The sequence below is a fragment of the Sinohyriopsis cumingii genome, chromosome 11 (genome assembly GCF_028554795.1).
Source record: "Sinohyriopsis cumingii isolate HCF-2022 chromosome 11, ASM2855479v2, whole genome shotgun sequence".
NCBI lineage: Eukaryota > Metazoa > Mollusca > Bivalvia > Unionida > Unionidae > Sinohyriopsis > Sinohyriopsis cumingii.
This window is the reverse complement of record NC_142971.1, coordinates 29209400-29226276: the sequence shown is the minus strand read 5'-3', so window position 1 is coordinate 29226276 and position 16877 is coordinate 29209400. Positions and strand designations below refer to the sequence as shown.

Here is a 16877-nt window from a genome sequence, read left to right as displayed (position 1 = left end):
TGGCTCATGACAGGAATGCCTCTGGAGAAACCAAAACTAGAATGATAGTATGCACAGCCAGCAGCACATATGGTCCCATTTGCTTCCAGGTTTCGATAGTCAGAGGCAGATGGGGACTAGGTGTATGTCCTCTTCACATCAACCTTCTGAAAATAAAAGCTATCATAAATGCCTTTCAGCTCTGGAAGGATCAGCTCTGTGGGAAGTCAGACCTGCTTATGTTGGACAACTTGGCTATGTTGACATCCCTCCTCAAACAGGGAGCAGGAAGGAATCAAATTGCCTGACCATTGTGTACAGGTTTCTTCATTGGTCTTGCCAACTTCAGATCAATTGCAAATCAGACAAATTCCCAAATGTTCAGGCTGATGGTCTGTCCAGACAGTATCAGGTTATTTGTAAGGAATCCATCTGTCAGTTTTTCTTCAGTTTTGTATGCTTTGGGGGTGTAGGATGATGATCCTGTTTGTGACAAGGTGGAGCCATAAGCTGAAATTGTTTTTCTCACTGGTCCCGGACCCAGATGCTTGGGCAGTGGATGTGTTGTGAAAGAGTGAGGAATGTTTATGGGCTTTTGATACCCCCATGTCTTAGTATCAAAATTGATAACAGAAGCTGGGTCGGTGATCTACTCAAGCTAGTGATAGACCTAGTCAGAAAGATTACAGCCCAGTTGAATCTTCTCAAGCAACTAATGTCATAGGTGTTTCACCCCTGCCCAGACTGTCTCCTTCATGCTTGGATATGATAGCCTTGTGAGAAAAAGAATTTAGACCTTTTGTAGAAAGAATCTTGAGAGCAAGAAGGCCTCCACTCTGAATGGTTATGAGAGGGAAAATGGCATGTTTTCAGGGCCTGGTATAGTCAGTACCATCATCCCTGATGCCTCAAATGGCTGACTTTTTACTTTTGCTCTGTAAGGATTAATAGTTGGTACCAATTACCATCACAGGCAACCGCTCCATGATATCTGACATATTAAGGCACTGTGGCAGAGGAGATAAGATAGTTATGATAAAGATCTATTGGACCTATTAGCCAATTTTGTTTTGAATAGACATGCAATCCTGCAACTGGCCATCTTTTTTCTCTGGTTCTATGAGAAAAAAAAAGGTTTTTACCAATTACCATCAAAGGATACCACTCATTTATGTCAGACACATTAATGCACAGTGGCATTATTCATGATAAAAATGTATCAGACCCACTAACCAATTTTGATTTGAATAAATAAACCTCTCTCACCCTACTTGCAAAATGTAATCAGTTCTGGGTCCTATTTTACAATGTTTTTAACTTTTCAGCTTCTGTTTTTCATGTATATTGTTGAAACTTTTAAAAGCATTGTCAGATATGAATATTACAACACAGTTAAGCTGTCACCAAAGTTCTGGGTCCTACTGTCGCTCAACTCAGTGAAGTTAGAGCCATTAACCTGGACCTTCCTGAAGCTGTCATGATACAAAACCTATTTACTAATAGATTTAGCTCTTTCACTTGCAGGGTGATAGAATTAAAGGCCCTTTCAGTTGATCTGAATTACCTTCAGATGAGATCAAATGGTTTTGGTGATCCTCGTGACACATCCAGTCTTCATGGTCAAGAACTGGTTACCATCATTGGGCAGTCAGAGAGTCGTCATACACTCCCTTGCATCTGTAGATTAGTTGAGAGCAACTGCCATACAAGACCCTGTCCATGTGATGAAACACTACTTGAAGAGCACAAAGACAAGTCACAGCAACTGCAAACAACTCTTTCTTCCAGTGAATGTTAGAAAGCAGGATATCACCCCTCAAGCCTTGTCTTTGTGGCTGAAGTTGGACGTATGTTTTGTATATTCGACATCTCAAAATATCAGTTTTCTCATGAGGATTTTGGCTCATGAAATTACAACGATCTCTGTAAGTCTCATGTCTGAATGCAACATTTTGATATCATAAAAGCCATTTGCTGGCAGTCAGAATAAGCCATGAGTTTTAATGTCAGAGACTTGTCTGTGCAAAGACAAAGTCTGAATCTGGTGTGTTTTGTGACTTTGACCCAGATGACCACCAGACCAAATTGTTTTGTGACTTTGACCCAGATGACCACCAGACCAAATTGTTTTGTGGCTTTGACCCAGATGACCACCAGACCAAATTGTTTTGTGACTTTGACCCAGATGACCACCAGACCAAATTGTTTTGTGACTTTGACCCAGATGACCACCAGACCAAATTGTTTTGTGGCTTTGACCCAGATGACCACCAGACCAAATTGTTTTGTGACTTTGACCCAGATGACCACCAGACCAAATTGTTTTGTGGCTTTGACCCAGATGACCACCAGACCAAATTGTTTTGTGACTTTGACCCAGATGACCACCAGACCAAATTGTTTTGTGTCTTTAACCCAGATGACCACCAGACAGAATTAAACTAACACAACCTTTTACCTTTGCTGGATTCGTCATCATCAGTGAATTTTTCAAGGTAAGATTTAAGTAATTATCTTCATAACCTGATAGAGTCTTGGATTATGTGACCTTAAGTTGTGTTGCTGTAAGCAGGAGAAAAGGTTATTGTTAATCCAGTCTTTCTTCCCAAGGTAGGATGCTCATCAATCCATCCGCCTATTACTGATTCTCCTAATTTTAATGTGATAGGGGAATGTATTCAAAAGAGGAAATGAATGTTACACATTATGATCTTCCCAACTACCCTGCAGAGTGAGCATCCTCATTGTTAGTTCACTCAGTTTAAAAATGGGTGACACCTAGGGGATGTAATGGGCAAGAGTTATTGTCCTTTGTCTATATGATATTGATAGAAAAGACAATTTGTTTTTTTTTTTCATTAGGACTGGATTCGGGAGGTATCAGGGGTTATATTCTGATGTTAATGTGATCAGGTAAGTATTTTTAGCAAAACATAATTTACTATTAAATTTGCTTTTTTCCATTGTGAACAATGGAAGTAACTCTAGTTTGCTCTTGTCTGCTAGTTTTTGTGCCTTACGGTGTTTGTCCTTCAGCTTCTTGCCAATTTCATTTCAGCATAGTACCACTATCTACAGTTAAAAACTTTCTGGTGGTTTGTACTTGAGGAAAGAAGGAAGTTTCAGGGTCAAAAAGTCACAGTGACTGAAAAAAATAAAATCTCAATGGTTTCCACATTGATTTTGGGTTAAAAGCTCAAAGGTTAAGGTCACTGGCTGAAACAAAAAAAAACTGGATCCCGTTTACCCAACATTGTTGATAGTTTGCACATGAGGTAAAGAAGAATCCTATTTAATTGGGGGTCAAATGTCACGGTCACTGTTGATGGCAGTAGAAAAATTATGCCGGTAAAATAATTTTAATTCTCCACCATTTACAGTTACCAAGCTTTGTGGATGGATTGCCATTGAGGTAAGGAAGAACTCTGTAATGGAAAGAATAAAATCTCTGTTAGCAGAATAACATTAATGTACCTGGATCAAACTTTGTGCATGGCTTGGACTTGTGAGAAAGAAGTTTGTCAATTTTGGGGTTAAAAGTGGTCAGTGGTGAGGGTCACAATTACTGAGGAAAGAAAATTGTTTTCTGCACAATAATATTATTCTACATTTGAGACCTGGACCAAACTTTGTGGATGGCATGTACTTGGAATAAGAAAGAAGCTGCTTGATTTTTGTGGTCAAAAGATAAAAGATCAAGGTTACTGATTAAAAGAAGAAAATGGTTTCGTACAGAAATGTCATTTATAGGCCATTTATCTTTCGTATAGGTTGTAGATGACTTACACATGGGTATGAAACAAGCTTATTAATTTTGGGTGAATGGGTCAAATGTCATTTTCAACAGACTTAATGGCAGATTTAATTCTGGACTACATACCTTAACGAAAGAAAAATAGGTTTTTTATAACAACTTTGGTTCTTGAGTAACTTTCATGCCGAAACTTTGTCGATGGTTGCACATAAAGAATTAAAGAAACCTACATAGATTTGAGTCCAAAAGTCACAGTCATGGTAACTCTGAATAGAAAAGAGTGATTTCTTCATATTAATTTTAGTTCATGACCTATTACAAAGATCAAGGTCATTGAGACCTATTTTACAATAATCTTTAGAGTCAGTGATACCCTATATTTGCCCACATAGATAACTATTAAACACAGAATGAGAATGTAATGTGCCATTGATGGTACTCTTTTTAAAATTGTTCTTTTGCATTTTTTACAGGGAGACTATGACCAAGCTTTCCAGTATTACTATCAATCAACTCAGTTTTCCCCATCCACCTTTGTCTTGCCTTTCTTTGGACTGGGTCAGATGTACATCTACAGAGGAGACAATGAAAATGTAGGATTTTGACTTGTCTGATGAAGCTTAATATTTTTTTAAAAACAACATTCATTTTGTTGATGTATTTTATAATGAGATATTGAAATGTACATTTGGGACAGCATTGATACTGCAAAAGCAGTGATATTAGTCTTATCACCTCAGTGATGATATCACTGTTAGAAAGTTTCTTTTCACGCTTAGGAATTATATCTGACTTTATGTACGTGATGAAGTCTTGTATGCCATATTTAAGCAGTTTTATTTTTTTCTCTCTTTTTCCTTCTCTGTCTTTCACTATGTTTCTGTTGCTTTCTCTCTCCAAAAGGATGAACAGATCCCAAATACAACATTTATGTAAGCAGTGAGGATAGTCATAAAAAGTGCCATAAAAATGAACCTGGGTACCAGTAGTAACTTACTTAAAAATAGTTTTCCTCATGAATTATGCAGTTTATAATTGATGGAACTTACTGTTTCTGTTTGATATTTAGTGTCAACCATACAATAACTCACACTCAGAATCATGTTGAAAAAAATGGAAAAATTGGGGATAGATGGGCATTGATTCCAAATGGAAATTAAGTAATAATCTAAATGTGGGTGCAGAGAGGTTACTGAACTAAACTGAAAGCTAGTCATGACCATACAATTCATATTTTAATGCAGAGAGAAACAAAATAATTAACCAAAGTTGTAATAAGTAAATTCACAATCATTAAAATATTTTGTTTAAAGATGTTATGCTCTTACATATTTCAGATTTGACAATACTGTGATGATTTTAAAGTACCCCTACCCCTGCTGTATTCATTATAACAATCTATGCAAGAAATAAATAAGCAGAAAATAAAAATCTTTTCTTAATATGAAAACATTCATTCATTTAACAAAATACATAATATATGTAAGAACTAAATTTGTAAAAAGTCACTGTCCTAAATCATTGTACAATTACTTTATAACTTCTTTTTTATTGTTGTAATAATGCAACTATTAATAGCATTGGCACAGACATGGTTTAAAAAATTTCTTATAAAACAATCACTTTGGTCTTTAAATGTTTATATTTTTAAAAAAAACATAAACATTTTTGGAGTAGATATAAGGAAGTCTTTCTCTTGTAAAATGGAAACATTTTATATTATCACTCATGGCTTCACCACTCATAACAATACAATGTTTCCACTTTAGTCATGAAATATTTCCTTATATCTACAAAAATATGTAGTAATCCACTATATGTTTCATGGTATCCTTTGAATTTTCAATATATATATATATATATATATATATATATATATATATATATATATATATATATATATATATATATATATATATATATATATATATGTATCTATATATATATATATATATATATATATATATATATATATATATATATATATATATTGTAACAACCTGCATTTAGGGAGTGAGGTATGCATGTGTGTATACAGTAAACACTATTTATACAAGCCGTCCAATTCGATATAGATTTTTTAAAAAATTTTAAATCTGTGCATTAGCAGTGAATTTCTTAAATGAGTTGACATTACTATTTTCTAGGATCCTGTGTTTTGTTTACTTGTTGATTAATAGTTAGCTGGTATAGTCTTCGTGTTTTTGTGATAGCGAAAATAGGGAGTATCATGCCGGCGGCTGGCATCCTTGATAATTCGATTAATGCCTATTTCTGGTTAACCGCTTAATACTGTACACTACATACTCAATGTATTTATAGTCCCTGATGTTTCATTTGTATGCGTCATCGCATTTAAGTTTGTTTTTCCTCTTCTTTATTTCTTTGGTACATATAACTGTTGACTACCCTTTCATGCGGTCTACCTCAGTAATATTGTAAGAGTGCATAACACGGTTTCCGAACCATTGCTATGAGCGACAGACTAACACGGTATGTGCCGCAAAATACAAAACTGATTTTTTTCTTCTTCTTCTTTTTCTATTTTTACTTATGGCAATTCATTCGTCATGTAGCAATGTGTAAAATATCCAGCTGGTAATTTCCATAATTAATCACTGTGAAAATTATCTAAATATACACATGCAATACTAGCGCATGATGGTTTGAACATTCCAACAAGAATTGTGGGCTTTGTGGGTATTGTGGGAGTAGTGGGTTTTGTGGGCGTTGTGGGTATTGTGGGTTTTGTGGGTATTGTGGGTTTTGTCAGGAGTATATAAGGCTTTGTGGGCTGCTTGAGAGGGTTCGGTCAGCTAGTAGCCATCAAACTAGGTACATCACAGTTATTGACAAAAACAACAAGACTGTCATGGTCATGAACTGGCTTTATTCGCTGTTTCTTAATAAATGAATCATCTTGTGTTATGGTTGAAAAGAAATCAAGAGTTCGAGTTTACTCCATTCTCCCCCTCCTTAGTAAGCTGATAAGAAGCATACTCATCCCTGGTGCGATATTCCAAGATAGTATTATCAGGACCTAGCTTGGCCGTTACAGTATATATATAGTGTGACACTGCTATAACATGGTAGTTGGGAGCCATATAATCCAACCGTGTTATAGACCGAACCATGTTATAAGAAACCAGGTCAGTTAGCTGAAGAAAATGATGCATGTACCAAAAAAAAATTGCATCGGGGGTAGGAAATAAATGTGAGTAGTAAAATAATGCTTCATCGGCACAGTTACCATCTTAAATCGATGCATATTAAATGAGAAATACACCTGTAGCAAAAACAGAGAAGGCAGATATAATAGTTTACTTTATTTAGAGAACCACGAAATGGTACATATATGTGAATACTGTTTATATATACATGTCTGATGTATATCATGAATAGAGTATCAAAACCATGTACTTACCCCTGAATTTCATCATATACATTGAATCCACAATACAAGTGATTCCATAAAAAATATGCACACACATAGATTTCAAATACTCAATAATTTTGTCACAGGTCATATTGGTCTGAATTCAGTGGAAAAACATAACACAATCACGTAATGAATGACAAAGCACGTTTACTTTTCAGTACATCCCAAGTACTCATGCTAGATATCAAGATAAGTTGATTATGATATAACAATGCACAGTTTATATGGTTTGTCAGTATAGACAAAGAATTTGTTTATGTAACAATAGATAAATTTCAGTGCATTTTATATCAAGTTTGCGGGTTCCTTTCTTGGGGCCTCTGAATTTTTCCACTCCAAACCAATGGTTGTATATACAAGTCTAAACAGCCAACAATGTCGCCAATAAAAATAATTGCCAGATGGTATATTTTGCTGCCAATAAGGGAAAAAAATTAAAAATTTCGACTTTGGCAAAGCCCTTTGCAACCCCAGAATAAACTTTTTATACATTATTTTTCGTACTTTTAAGAAGTAAAAACTACTTTTTCGTGTACGAGTAAAATACATAAAGTTTCAGGAGCCACACCACGATCATCTTGTGATATTCATATGATGTCTCTTCCCCAAAATGATAATAAACTTTTTTACAGTTTATTTTGTACTGTTAAGATTTTTTTGTGTATGAGAAAAATACATGTATATGAAATTTCGGAAGCCACACCAAGTGTTATATCCAAATTTGTGGTATAACGGAGTGTGCTATAGTGGGGTCACACTGTATATATATATATATATATATATATATATATATATATATATATATATATATATATATATATATATATATATATTTCATGTTTTCCATTGAGTTTTCTAAAAATGTGTATATTTATATGTTTTATGGTATCCATTAAGTTGTCCTAAAATATATAATATACCCTCTATGTTTTATTGCATCCATTCAGTTTTCCAGAAACATAGATACTCTATGTGTTTCATGGTATCCATTCAGTTTTCCAAAAATGTAGATACTCTGTATTTTTCATGTTATCCATTAGGTTTTCAAAAGGTTCTGGTGTTTATTTAAAGACTTGAAAATTTAAACATTTCCTGTGAATCAGTAATAAATAGTGCTTTGTCACTTTATAACCTTTCAAGCTTTTGGAAAATATTGTTAATTTTGTGATATGCCATGAATACGGTAGTTTCCATAAAGAAATCAATGAAGGAATATATAGGTATACAGATGTAAAGATGAATGGACTTAAGAATTTTCTGTTTCAGTTTATCTTGTGAATTATTGTTCCATTTTTGATGGGGAATATTTGTCCTCATAGGCTAATAATCAATACTCTGTATAGCAGGTATGTGCAGCTTACAGCCTATGACCTAGTTTTATCTTCATAGTTATATGGTTTGGCTTCAAAAATTGATTATCTGGCCAGCGCCCTGAACAAAATTGCATATGCCTGACCTACATGGTTGATTTGCATAGCTTAGTTATCACAGTGTTACAACAGGATTAGTGTTGTCAGAAAATTTCAACAAAACATTTATGGATAATACTATGTACTAAGACCCATGAAAATTGCAATAACAGTTTATGCTGCATCTTTATGCTGTAAATCACAGGAATTATCTTAAATCTGTATTTTGTGTAGATGTGTCAATGCTAGGAAATGCCAGCATTGATGTATCTCTATTTAGAAAGTATCTTAATGTATCGATACATTGATAGAATATATGAAAGATCATTCATCCCTATGCAAATCAAGTCACCAGATCTATGCATAATCTAGAAGTTGGAGTAATTATATGCATCATGATACATAGTAAATTAACTGTAACACAGCATGTATCGGATTGGAAACTTGGACATGAACCACACTGGGATAGTAAACTTGTAACATAGTATTATCAGATTGGAAACTTGGACATGAACCACATTGTGATACATATTAAACTTTTAACATAGTATTATCGGATTGGAAACTTGGACATGAACCTCATTGTGATATTAAACTTGTAACATAGTATTATCGGATTGGAAACTTGGACATGAACCACATTGTGATAGTAATCTTGTAACACAGTATTATCGGATTGGAAACTTGGACATGAATCACATTGTGATAGTAATCTTGTAACATAGTATTATCGGATTGGAAACTTGGACATGAACCACATTGTGATATTAAACTTGTAACATAGTATTATCGGATTGGAAACTTGGACATGAACCACATTGTGATATTAAACTTGTAACACAGTATTATTGGATTGGAAACTTGGACATGAACCACATTGTGATATTAAACATGTAACACAGTATTATCGGATTGGAAACTTGGACATTAACCTCATTGTGATATTAAACTTGTAACACAATATTATTCGATTGGAAACTTGGACATTAACCTCATTGTGATATTAAACTTGTAACACAGTATTATCGGATTGGAAACTTGGATATGAACCTCATTGTGATATTAAACTTTTAACATAGTATTATCAGATTGGAAACTTGGATATGAACCTCATTGTGATATTAAACTTGTAACACAGTATTATCAGATTGGAAACTTGGATATGAACCTTGTTGTGATATTAAACTTGTAACACAGTATTATCAGATTGGAAACTTGGACATTAACCTCATTGTGATATTAAACTTGTAACACAGTATTATCAGATTGGAAACTTGGATATGAACCTTGTTGTGATATTAAACTTGTAACACAGTATTATCAGATTGGAAACTTGGACATTAACCTCATTGTGATATTAAACTTGTAACACAGTATTATCAGATTGGAAACTTGGATATGAACCTTGTTGTGATATTAAACTTGTAACACAGTATTATCGGATTGGAAACTTGGACATGAACCACACTGTGATATTAAACTTGTAACATAGTATTATCAGATTGGAAACTTGGACATGAACCACATTGTGATATTAAACTTGTAACATAGTATTATCGGATTGGAAACTTGGACATGAACCATATTGTGATATTATTCATGTAATTCAGTATGTAACATATTTTGAATCCACAAGCAAAACATATGTCTTGATGACAAAGACTGGTGGAAATTTCCATATGCTAGACTAGTGTATAATCATTAGCCATGTTCAGCAGAGTGAGTTTTTTAATACCTCAGTATGCATGAGACTCACCTTGACCAATACGAGAAAGTTTGCTTTCTATGGGTCAGTGGTCCTTCCCAATTTCTTCCTCCACTGAAGATACTGCCCACCACATACAACCTATCATGTACTGAAAAAGGCATTAAACCCCACAAAAGCAAAAGTTAAAGCTTGAATGCTATTGGGATATTTCCTTTCTGTCCTTGGTCTTATTATAGATAATTCTCTGTTGATAGGAAAAGAGGATAGTAGAATTCGGCTTGTGATGTCTATTTCATATTTATCCGGATGATTGATATTTTATGAGTTGTGTTTATCATCTCAGTTGAGATGTAGTGTATTGCACTGAGTCAGAAATTTCTAACTTTAACCAATACATGCATCAGCAAAAGGAAATATGATACAGATGTGTACTGATGAATTGTTACATCTCCATAAGTTTCCCTTAACTCATTGACTCACAAAAATATTCAAAATTATGGCAGTCATTGTAGGTGAAAGAACCGCTTTTATGCAGATAAATTTTTGTAAAACAACAAGATATGTTTTATTTTGAGATTAAAGAAAATTGAAAAGTAAGATTGGGTTTATTGTATTGATATGTCAGAAATGTTTGTCAAGATTGAAAAGTAAGATTGGGTTTATTGTATTGATATATCAGAAATGTTTGTCAAGATTGAAAAGTAAGATTGGGTTTATTGTATTGATATATCAGATATGTTTGTCAAGATTGAAATTTAAGATTGGGTTTATTGTATTGATATGTCAGAAATGTTTGTCAAGATTGAAAAGTAAGATTGGGTTTATTGTATTGATATGTCAGAAATTTTGTCAAGATTGAAAAGTAAGATTGGGTTTATTGTATTGATATATCAGAAATGTTTGTCAAGATTGAAATTTAAGATTGGGTTTATTGTATTGATATGTCAGAAATGTTTGTCAAGATTGAAAAGTAAGATTGGGTTTATTGTATTGATATGTCAGAAATTTTGTCAAGATTGAAAAGTAAGATTGGGTTTATTGTATTGATATGTCAGAAATGTTTGTCAAGATTGAAATTTAAGATTGGGTTTATTGTATTGATATGTCAGAAATGTTTGTCAAGATTGAAATTTAAGATTGGGTTTATTGTATTGATATGTCAGAAATGTTTGTCAGGATTGAAAAGTAAGATTGGGTTTACTGTATTGATATGTCAGAAATGTTTGTCAAGATTGAAAAGTAAGATTGGGTTTATTTTACTGATATGTCAGAAATGTTTGTCAAGATTGAAAAGTAAGATTGGGTTTATTGTATTGATATGTCAGAAATGTTTGTCAAGATTGAAAAGTAAGATTGGGTTTATTGTATTGATATGTCAGAATTGTTTGTCAAGATTGAAAAGTAAGATTGGGTTTATTTTACTGATATATCAGAATTGTTTGTCAAGATTGAAAAGTAAGATTGGGTTTATTTTACTGATATGTCAGAATTGTTTGTCAAGATTGAAAAGTAAGATTGGGTTTATTTTACTGATATGTCAGAAATGTTTATCGAGATAAAATTCAGGACTTAATCATTGATGATACATTATAAACATGACATCTGTTTATTTTCCAGGCATCTCAGTGTTTTGAGAAGGTTTTAAAGGCACAGCATGGCAATTATGAGACCATGAAAATTCTGGGGTCCCTTTATTCCAATTCTTCTGACCAGAATAAAAGAGATATAGCAAAGGTAATAACTTGTAATAATTTGTCATGAATAACTTTACTAAGGTTATGATGTCATGCCTGTGTGAAGCAGATGTAGTTGTCATATTTCAGTGAAGACAATAGTTGTAACAGCATTATTAAAATTTTTGTTCTAAAGTAAGTGTTTATGTTTTTGCAAGACAGATTTACAGTGAATTTACATAATAGCAGAGATGCTGCCAAGCTGCAGGATTGTGCTATTCTCACTAAAAAATCATTAGTAATGTAACTTTTCAAAACCAGTGGGAGGATGGCCAACACTAATTATTTGTGGTTCATGCAATTTGTTGTACCCAATGCGTGCTGGGTTTTTTTGTTTTTTGTTTTGTTTTTTTATATATATTAAAGACAGAAATAAAAAATGACAGTTTCTCAGAATTAAGTCTTAGTCATCCATTTTGCCAGTGATCTCAATAAAGCTGTAAGGTAGATCCATTGTTTCAATACAAGCATCTATAAGTTTGAGATTGGCTGCTGTTTTTGTAGCCTGGCTTTCAACCGTTGTATTGATACTGCCCATATTGTGTAATTTTATATGTATATATGGCAGGGGGACCAGTCTATAGTATTTTGCAGAAATTATCAAGGATTCCAATTTAATGTCCCCTAGAGGAGTATGGCAATCTGATCCATTGATCAGCAATGCTAGAAATTTATAGAGTGTAACAAGCAGCGAGCTTAAGTATGCTGAAAAGAAAGATAACAGATTTCATTGCAGTAAGATAGTCTGCTATGGACGACACAGTAAGATTGTCTGCTATGATTGATACTAAGAAGCAAGAAAGGTTCTCGTGTTCCAATGCAAAATGAAGATGTCACACAAACCATTGGCACATAACTAGCCAGCACCTTGTCATCAGGGTACATGGAAGGGGAACCGGAGGCTGACAAAAAGAGAAAAAAGGAACTGAAAATTCCAAGACAAGTGGTTGAGTACCTACAAATTTTCAGGAAAGAACCAAAAGGAGGAATATTATGTTTTGTGTCAAGAACATAAGAAAGATAATCCCTAAACTAACGAAAATGGTTACACAAATTTTTGAACATCTATTTTGACACAGCATATACAATTGGCAGATCAAGTCCAAGCACTTAGAGAAAGTGTGATACAGAAGAAATTCCAGCCAGCATTAGTACACACAGTTTCAAAAATGTTGGAAAAAAGTTAGGTTGTCATTTGTGCCAGGTGAACAGCAAGTTATATTGCCTATGAGAGCCTGCCAGTTGGAAATATTCTAGTTTGTTGCAGTTGAAGAAGTGGAGTGAGAAGAAGCAGAAAATATTTACCAACACAGCAACCTAAATTAGGCATGCAGATACCTTATATGCTTGTTGTGAAAGAAATGCTGTAAAATCATTGAATACCTTTCTTAAATTAGGTATGCATATTCTTTATAATGTTGTTGTTACCCTACAGCTACCATTCAACAATGTCCCCCTCCCCCCCTCCCAATTTCCCCCTTAGGAAAAAATTCCTGGCAGCATCTCTGTAATAACATGGTTTTCAGATAAGATAGCTTCTTCTATGGAGCCATTGTTTTTCATATTTCCAGTGGCTTGTTGAATATATATAAGCTTGATTGAAAATAAAATTCAGTTTTCTCTGGCTTTTTAATGTTCAGACATTTATGAGCCAAATAGAGTTTTAATTTGTTTTTATCCTTAATTCTTAACATTGTTAGACTTTATCAAGGTATTGTTAAATTTTTGTCCTTTACTCAGATAGTTTGCAAAAAAGCTGTTTGCAAGAATTATGACACTAGTGTTACTCATTAGAATTAACAGTACATGGACAAGATGTGACTGGTGGCCACTTGAAGTTTTTTTTATAATGTTCATGAGAATATACTGCTGGCTCTAGCCATTGCACCAGTTCAACAGTACATAAAGCTTAGGTTGCTCTTATATTGGGTAATTCTTATTATTGGCTGTTCTTTCCATATGGACAACAAGTTGTGTTTAAATGTATATATAATTGATGATACCAAAGAATTAAATTTTTAAACTTTATTACAAATTGTAAAATACACATGCTGAAGTTTGTAATTTTATTTCAGCTGAAGTAAGCTTGAATTTTTTTAGATTTGTCCTGCAATGGGTTGACTTTCTGAATTGCATGGGCATTCAGGGTGCAGCAAACAGACCTTTTACCTCGTTGATCATGGAAGTAAAAGACCTTTAAGCTTTAAAAAAAACATCAGATTCAGGCTTTTATTTATATAAAAATATATTAACTGTTAACGAGTAATAATTGCTAGTAGATTCTATATTGAAAGTTTCATATTTCAAAATGATGTCTTAATTGGTATGCTGTGGATGGTTGGTTGGTTTTTAACACATTATTGATCACATTATGCTAAGGAAATGACAGTATGATGCTGAGGAAATGGAGCTAATTGCCTTTCTCAAGGACGCACAGGCAACCAACGTGGGTGGTTTACCTTAACTCCATTAGTAGTAGCATGGATTGAAATGTGCATGCCAGAAAATTGTATACTTGTTATTCCAGAACGTTTTTGGAAGGAAAAGAAAAGACCTCTAAAGTACATACAGGTCCTGTTTTCTACTTAGTATACCTTCCCTGACCATAGTAGCATTGGGAAAAGTAATTCCAGAAAGATGAAAATTGTGTCTATATATATATATATATATATATATATATATATATATATATATATATATATATATATATATATATCTGTTTGGTGGCTCTGACATAAGCTTTCTCTTATGTCTTAAATCACCATGTAATGCCTCTTTGAATCCTTCAAAACAATTTGGGATTTTTAACAATCCACTATCTTTGTGGTGAAATTTTATGTGTCCAAGTGTCCACAAAAAAAGGGATTATGTGTCTGTGTATTTTCATACTTTATTTAATTTTGTAGACTTCATTTTTTCCAGCCTGGTTAGTCCTCAGAAAGAATGTCAAGGTTAAACAGAGGATGATACAATTTTTCCAGTGTGATTTGTTGAGTCTTCACTCAAAATCACATTCACTTGTCAGCATATCAGGTGATGCTTTGTTGATGCAGATGTATGCATGTGTACATTCACACACACACACACACAAACACACACACACACACACAGAGATTTAATGAAGAGATTTATCAAAAAGATGACATTGCATTTGCTTTTGTCAGAAGTGTTGTTCCCTTCTTTGTTACTTTAATCTAATAATGCCTTTGTTTTGCCAGCAGAGTCCTCTCAGTATTTGGCAGACTTCCAATAGTGGCTTGGAGCTTGTGGGAGAGTGTCCTCCCTAAGTTAGGCGGGCCATTGGGCACAAGTACCCTGCATGTCCGAGCATGCCCCTTGAGTACATAATGCAGGATGCATGGCAGATGGTTTTGTTGTAGCCATTATCACTGCATGTTGTCATACTGGTTGTTGACTTTCCTTCCATGACTTCCTATCAGTCTGGTGATTTCAAGTCAGCTTTCTTGATGTAACATGCTGCATACTGACCATACATTCTGTTATATGCAGAATTTTACATTATTGCTACCATCCTGCTTTTAAGGGCAGTGGTATGACGACTACTCCCATTATGCATGGCATATGCACACACAGGAAAAACACTAATCTGAGAATTCATGCCATTTGGTCGATAGAAGGGATGGAATTTAACTTTAAGGCATTTGTGGAAGATGTGTGTGTGTGCGTGCATGCTTGTGTGTGTGTATGTGTGAGAGAGAGTTTTAACTGTATATTATTTTGTCCACCATCTCTGTAAGCCAGGTTCAGTAGATGTAGAGGATGAGGAAGAGAGTCAAGCATTTTGTATTTCTTTGGCAATTGGCAAAAATTGGCAAGATCTTCAGATATCTTCAGACAAAATGACTTCATGAGCACGTGTTTCAGAGAGCATGTTACAAGTATCATATATCATGTGCTATTAATGCTCCCACTGATGTTCCAAGTGTTTTTTAAAAACATTGGAGCAGTATACATGTCAAAGCTGCTATTCTATAACATTGACTGCAAAGTATTTGAGGTGAAAGTGGTGTGGAATATGGAGGCAATGTCATTGATGCTTGACTTGGCATTTTTGGCAATTTTTCATATTGCTGAACTGCAAGGATTTGACAGCCCACACAGCCAAAGTGGTCAACAGGACAGTTCTCTCCATGGCAAATGCCTTTACGGCCTTGTTGAATCTTGATTTGATACAGCATGACTTGTTTATACATTCATTGTTGCTGAAGGTTCATCACTCACTGGCTTTGCAATCATTTCCCTTCTGCTCACAAATGCTGTTTAGGTTGTATAGAACATGTACGAAAGCAGGCAGTACAAGAGGAGCCCCTTCTGCTGTACTATCCTACTCTCCCCCTTTGGTCCCCAACAGTCACTGCTGCAAAATAGACATGCTTGGAGGCAGAGGGGTAGAAGATGGTATCTTTCTTAGCAAAAGCAATCTTGAATGTAACAAGCCTTAAGACATTTCAGCCCAAGAGGCAATTCAGTAAGTGAGAAGGGAAACATAGTTTCTCATTCTTCAAGCCTCCCTGCAATTGCCAGTGACTCATTAGTCTCATTGCCGATAGAGGGTCTCCTGATTTGTACCAGACTACTCCGTTCCAGTCATGATTGGATCAGCCTTTTATTGAACTACAGATGTTTGATCCCTGTAGTTTTGGTTGGGTTACAGATTACTTTTACCAAACCTCCTCACCTCTCAGTTTCCCCCTGTGATGAACATTCCCATAGGTCCCATCACAGAGAAGATTTTAACAGTAAATCATGTTGTTCCTCTCCAAACAGGCAGTGGAAAGGGTTTGCAATCCAAATTTGCCAGTTTATTTACATCTTTTTTCTAGTACCAAAAGCC

At 34.4% G+C, this 16877-nt stretch overlaps 1 protein-coding gene across 1 annotated transcript in view; it reads left to right on the top strand.

Annotated features, from left to right (window-relative positions):
• The window catches only part of LOC149787829 (RNA polymerase-associated protein CTR9 homolog), a 197953-nt gene that overhangs the window by 46347 nt on the left and 134729 nt on the right, over positions 1-16877 (top strand). The window contains exons 8-9 of the mRNA XM_089974051.1: positions 4207-4326; positions 11907-12023. Of these exons, the coding sequence (XP_089830177.1) occupies positions 4207-4326; positions 11907-12023 (237 nt within the window). The remainder of the gene's footprint in view (positions 1-4206; positions 4327-11906; positions 12024-16877) is intronic.